This window comes from Hypanus sabinus, chromosome 14 (genome assembly GCF_030144855.1).
Source record: "Hypanus sabinus isolate sHypSab1 chromosome 14, sHypSab1.hap1, whole genome shotgun sequence".
Lineage (NCBI taxonomy): Eukaryota > Metazoa > Chordata > Chondrichthyes > Myliobatiformes > Dasyatidae > Hypanus > Hypanus sabinus.
Window position 1 is genome coordinate 76,986,437 of NC_082719.1, and position 6,000 is coordinate 76,992,436.

Sequence of the window (6,000 nt, forward strand, 5' to 3'; positions counted from 1 at the left end):
TTCATAGCAGATGCCATCTCATCGTCTCTTAAGGGTGGAATATCTGGACAGCAAAGATGCATATGTTTTAGGATGCCCTTTATCAACTACAACTCGGCATTCAATACCATCATCTCTTCAAAACTAATCAATAAGCTTCAATACCTTGCCCTCATTACCTCCTTCTGCAATTGGATCTAAATTTCCTCACTTGCCAGTCAGTTCAGATTGGCAACAACATCTCCTCCACAGTCTTCATCAGCTCAAGTGCACCACAAGGCTCTGTGCTTCATCCCCTGCTGTACTCACTTTATGACTGTGGGGGGATAAGCACAGCTACAGTGCCATATTCAACTTTGCTGATTACACCACTGTAGTAGGCCAAATCAAAGGTGGTGACATATCAGCATATAGGAGATTTAAAATCTGGCTGAGTGGTGCCAGAGCAACAACCTCTTACTCAATGTCAGGAAGACCGAGGAGTTGATTATTGACTTCAGGAGAAGGAAACCAGGGGTCCATGAGCCAGTCCTCATTGGAGGATAAGGGGTGGATAACGTCAGCAACTTTAAGTTCCTCAGTGTTATCATTTTGGAGGGCCTATCCTGGGCTCAGGAATTAAGTGCAATTACAAAGAAAGCACAGCAGTGCCTCTACTTCCGTAGAAGTTTGTGAAGATTTGACATGACATTTAAAACTTTAACAAACTTCTACAGATGTGTGGTGGAGAGTATACTCACTTGCTGCATTACAGCCTGGTATGGAAACACTAACATCCTTGAACGGAAAGTCCTCATTGTTTACCTTTTTTGCAGGATTGGCTGGAGGACAGACATTTAGCACCATTGACTTGTGTCGAGCATACTTGCAGATGCATGTGGAGCCAGAGTCACAGGAACTGTTGACCAAAGTGACTCACAAAGAAATATTCAGCAGCTGAAAGCTGTCATTTGGCATCACCTTGGTTCTCCCAATCTTTCAGCAAGCAATGGACCAGATCCTGAGCAGGTTGACAGGGGTGGAATGCTATTTGATAATTTATTCATTACTGGGGAAAATTAGTGTTAATGCCTACAAAACTTGAACGCCACACTACAGATACTCAAGGGCTAAGGGTCTGGAAGGACAAGTGTGAGTTCATTCGACCTTTCATTGAATATTTGGGCTATGTGATCGACAAGGTACCATCAATGGTGAAGGCAATTGTGGAGAATCCATCATCACAGAACGCAAGTCAATTAAGGTCTTCCTTAGAACTACTAATATACTATGTGCAACACTCTCACCGGTGAGAAGGCCACCTTCCATAAATAGCACACGTCTAGGGTCGGTATGATTTGGGGTTCAACCAAACAGGTCAGCTGGGATTTTCTGATTAAGGAACATTGATTGTAGCAAATGCTGTGTAATTACTGCTCACAAACAATTATTGGTCGCCGAGAAATGACAGATCATACAGCAACATAAAATTATAAAGGATGTATATTTACCAATTTTCAACTTTATCAAACAGCTAACAGGAAAAAAGAAAGACAAAAGGGTAAAACCAGTGTAATGTGCACATAAATGTAGGAACTCATATCTGGAGCAGTCAGGTGTATCACTTCACTCGTACACTGAACCCATTGTCTTCATAAAGGCACCCGCCACTGTCTGAATTTCCCCGAAGACCACCTAAACAAACCGGCTCTCAGGAGTATTGTCCCTTCCTCCTTGGAGCCATTCATCTGCACTAAGCATTTCTTACAATAGAGACTCTCCTTTGAAAGGCATTCTGCAGCATCTTCCTTTGTGCCCTGCTCCGCAGCAGCCACCGAAAAAACAGAACAGAATACCGTCCTTCTGAAATCTGCTCCCATCCAGAACTCCCGGATGTTCCACCAGGCAAAAAGTTACTACAAGTAACAAGACAACCCCGACTGGCTGACACAAAATTCACAAGTTGGACAACATGGGTCCTTAACTTCAGTCAAAGCCAGAAACACTCATACTACCAGAACACACTGCTTTTACAGAAAACTGCTAAAATAAAAATACCTCACAGTATAGCAGAAAAATTCTTATCCAGGGCATTACATCCACAAAATTTGTTCCTAACCTAGCAAGCATGCCACTTCACAAGCTTTTAAATAAATCAACACATTAGCAGTGGACAGATCGCTGTGAAGAAGCTTTTAAAAAAGCCAAAATAGTTTTATCACAATCTGAAGCATTCATATACTTTTAACCCATTATTGCCCATACAGCTGGCCAGTGACACATCATCCTATGGTGTGGGGACAGTTATCTCATACATCACAGAGCTGGGTGAAAAGCATCCAATTGCTTTCGCATCAAAGACATTAAGGCAGAAAGCCCCTATGCCCAGATTGAATGGGAAGCAATAGTCTTTGGAATTCTATTAGTTTTGCTTTGGTTGATGATTTATGCTACTGACAGATTATCACACCTTGGTGTAAATTTTTAGTCCACATGTGGGCATGTGTTCCTTGGCTGCTAGTCGAATGCAACATTGGGCTCTGGTTCGAGCACCTTTCGAATACTGATGGACTATGCAGACTTCTCTTAGCTGTTACGGCTCTAGAGCCATCCCCAAGAGATCTTATACTTCAAGGAAGTATCTACAACTCTAATAACTGTAGCACAACTTCAGAAGCACAGATGTACTGACTCATCTCTTGAAATGTTCCTACAACCAACAATCTCACTTTCAGACCTCATCTTGTTATTTCATACTCTCATTATTTATTTATTTACACTTGCAAAGTTTGTCTTCTCTGCTCTAACTCATCTTTCACTGAACCTGTTATAGTTACTATTCTATAGATTTGCTCAGTACGCTCGCAGGAAAAAAATCTCCGGGTTGTATGTAGTGTACTCTGATAATAAAGTTTACTTTGAACTTTAATGTGGCAGACATGGTAACTCATGAATGGAAAGGAAAGCAAACCAGAGAATTGAAATCTTACCAGGCTCGATAGAAGAAGCTCAGCCCAAGCAAGATGCTTACTTTTGGGCTACCGTGATGCCACTCCTCCACCATTAAGAAAGCGAGTGTTTGATAAGCTACATGCTATTGTGGCATGGTGCCACAAGTAATCATACACAGCTACTTCTGGTAGCCAGGACTTAATGTAAACATTGAAAAGGCGGCCAAAGCACGGCAGCGAGTGAGAAATGCTCCTCAGCTTGCTCCTTTGCCTCCATGGGAATGGCCTGAAGAACCATGGCAGAGGATTCACATAGATATTGCAGGAACTGTAGAAGGTCATGTCTTGGTTGTAGTGAATGCATACAGTAAATGGCCTGAGGTTGCCATCATGAAGAGCACAATATCTGAAAAACGCACTGAGGAGCTACATTGCACCTTTAACCATTTTGGACTTCCTCAACAGCTTGTAAGTAACAATGGCCCACAATTCCTGTTAGAAGACATTTATGGAAGCACACGGTATTCAGCATATCAAGTCAGTATCATATCATCCAGTTTTACAGAATGATTCATACAAACAATGAAACAAGCCCTCAAGACTTCAGTGGAAAGTGTACTCCTCTAACAGTGTCTTAGCACTTCCTTGCTGACATTCACACCACCACCAAAATGGCTCCAGCCACTGCACTGACGAAAAGACCCAGCTTGAACTGCTCAGACACCCCAAACGCAAAACAGATTGTGCTACATGATCAGAAAACCCAAGCAGAGAGATGTGCCAAAACACAATATAGACGTTTCAAAGCAGTAAAGACAGTACTTGCCCGGAACTACATCTCTGGAACAAAGAGGATACCTGCTCTTGATGTGAACTGGTACTGTGTTGTACACAGAAGAAACTAGTAATCACAACATAGTAAGCACGTCATTCAACTATTGCTTACTTCTGAGGCTACTAAAAGCCAACACACACTGACCGATCCAAATCCAGCTGTAAAAATGGTACAAGATTCTGAAACAACTACTGCAGAACTTCCGCTAAGATCAAATGACAGAGTCAGTGCTCCCCCATCACCTGTGCTTTCTGAAGTGGTCCCTACTGACAATGCAGTGCCCAATTCAAGATCTATACATACATCACCAAGAAATAAAATGACTTTGGCGTTATTCCCAGGCTTGTCAGTACCCTCACAGGAAACCAGATTGAAGCTCTAGTTTAATGACTAGCCATTGAAGACTAGCTAGCATATGGGGGCAGAATAATCCTCTGGGTTATGCTTAAGAATAGAAGTAGTCTATCCTCTTTCCCTAGTTTACAGAAAACAATAGTTCAACAGCTGGTCTGTACGTGGGAAGGGGGAGAAACCTTTAAAATAATGAGGGAGGGGAGGGATATGTTATGTATTCATGTACATTTTGATCTTTACGGGTTGCTGTCAAGCTTTCCCACAGTGTTGTGTACTAAAAGTAATGTATGAGGGCATTCTGGATCGATGACTTACAAGCAAAATTAACAGCAGCACATTTGTTCCTCACCTCTCCGTCTCTGGTGTGTGTTATTCACACCATCTGGCTTCCTAGAACCACCAACATTAGCACCACCTATTGCTTTTCCACATGGGTTAGCCAAAGTCCTATGCTGCCATTAATATATACATACTGATGAAAGGTAATCGACTATCATATGTCTACATAAAAACAGACCTAGGGAACACTGGATGGCACACACCGATATATAGGAGGCTGCATATAGCACACATTACTGCCAAACACAAATTAAGACTCTAAGTGCACTTCCCTCTACAGATCTGCTTACTTTGCTCTTTTCAAGTTAATTAGCAAGAACCAGTACCTTTACCTTCGTTATTTTGAGTCACTGCCACATATCGGTTACATTGAAACGCCCCTCGTTCAAAATTAAAGTGAAGCATCATGTGTACAAGTACAGTATGTGGAATGGATTACAGTGAAAATCAGAACAAACTGCGCTCAGAAGGCACTGTCACAGAAACAGTGCTTACATCAAAAGAAACCCTTCAATATGTTGTCGCTGACAGCACTGGAATCGCTCAGGCACAGAGGGGTATGGACCAAGTGCTGGGCGGTGGGATGAATAGGGATGGGCGCCCACTGGTCGGCGTGGACCAGTTGCGTCGAATGGCTCGATTCCATACTGTACAATTCCCTGCATAAATTCCATCTGCGAGCGATACCATCAATTTGCTTGCACTGACAAGCAGCGGCGGCTCCCGAAAACCAGGGTCTGTCGAAAACAAGGACAAGAGACCAGCCAGCTCACTCCAAGGACACTCACCTTCTTCCCCGTACTGATCGTAAATGGATCTCTTCTTTGGGTCGCTCAGCACTTCGTAAGCCTCGGCTACCTCTTTGAATTTCTCCTCAGCGTTAGGCTCCTTATTTTTATCCGGGTGAAACTTCAAGGCCATTTTCCTATAAGCCTTTTTAATTTCATCGTCGCTGGCTTCAGAGTTGATGCCAAGAATGGTATAATAATTTTTACCCATGATTTTTCAGCAACGTTGATCTGAAAGCCCACCAGAGAGTAGCGATTTTGCTGAAACCACAAGAATACATAATTGCACACATTTGTGATTAATTCCATGTCATTATTAAAAACATACAATTTTTGTAAGAGGAAACTGCCATTTTTGTATGAAAATATACAATGATCAAGCTCATTCGCGATACATACAAAACACTAGTTAAAATCCATCTGTATTAAAGTATTTCAGGTGTAAACTACAACATTTATTACCGTTAAATGTTTATGTCTACTTCAAGCCAACACGTCAACTGGAACCACTCTCTGGTGCTCACTAACTTGCTCGATGCTGCTGCGCCCGTTGGAACGCTAGCCGCCCCGCCTACCTAGGCGCTGATTGGATGGTTTGTGTTCTCCCCGCCCCGAGGTTGTTTTCATTTGGAAACCTTCCCCGACAATTCGGCAGCTCGCAGAGGTGATTGGTGAGCGGCGACGTCGATCATCCGGTATTTGAAAAAATCTGCAGCTAATAAGTTAGGGTGAGCTGGCAGCCGTAAGGGGTGACTCATGAGATGGAATTAGAGAG

The 6,000-nt window shown here is 42.7% G+C and overlaps 1 protein-coding gene across 1 annotated transcript in view; it reads right to left on the reverse strand.

Annotated features, from left to right (window-relative positions):
- dnajb5 (DnaJ heat shock protein family (Hsp40) member B5) overlaps window positions 1-5,773 on the reverse strand; it is a 41,718-nt gene extending 35,945 nt beyond the window's left edge. Inside the window, exons 1-2 of the mRNA XM_059989477.1 lie at window positions 5,688-5,773; window positions 5,226-5,486 (exon numbers count right to left, since the gene is read on the reverse strand). Coding sequence (XP_059845460.1) covers window positions 5,226-5,436 — 211 coding nt within the window. The 5' untranslated portion in view covers window positions 5,437-5,486; window positions 5,688-5,773. The remainder of the gene's footprint in view (window positions 1-5,225; window positions 5,487-5,687) is intronic.
- Between the last annotated feature and the right edge of the window lie 227 nt (window positions 5,774-6,000).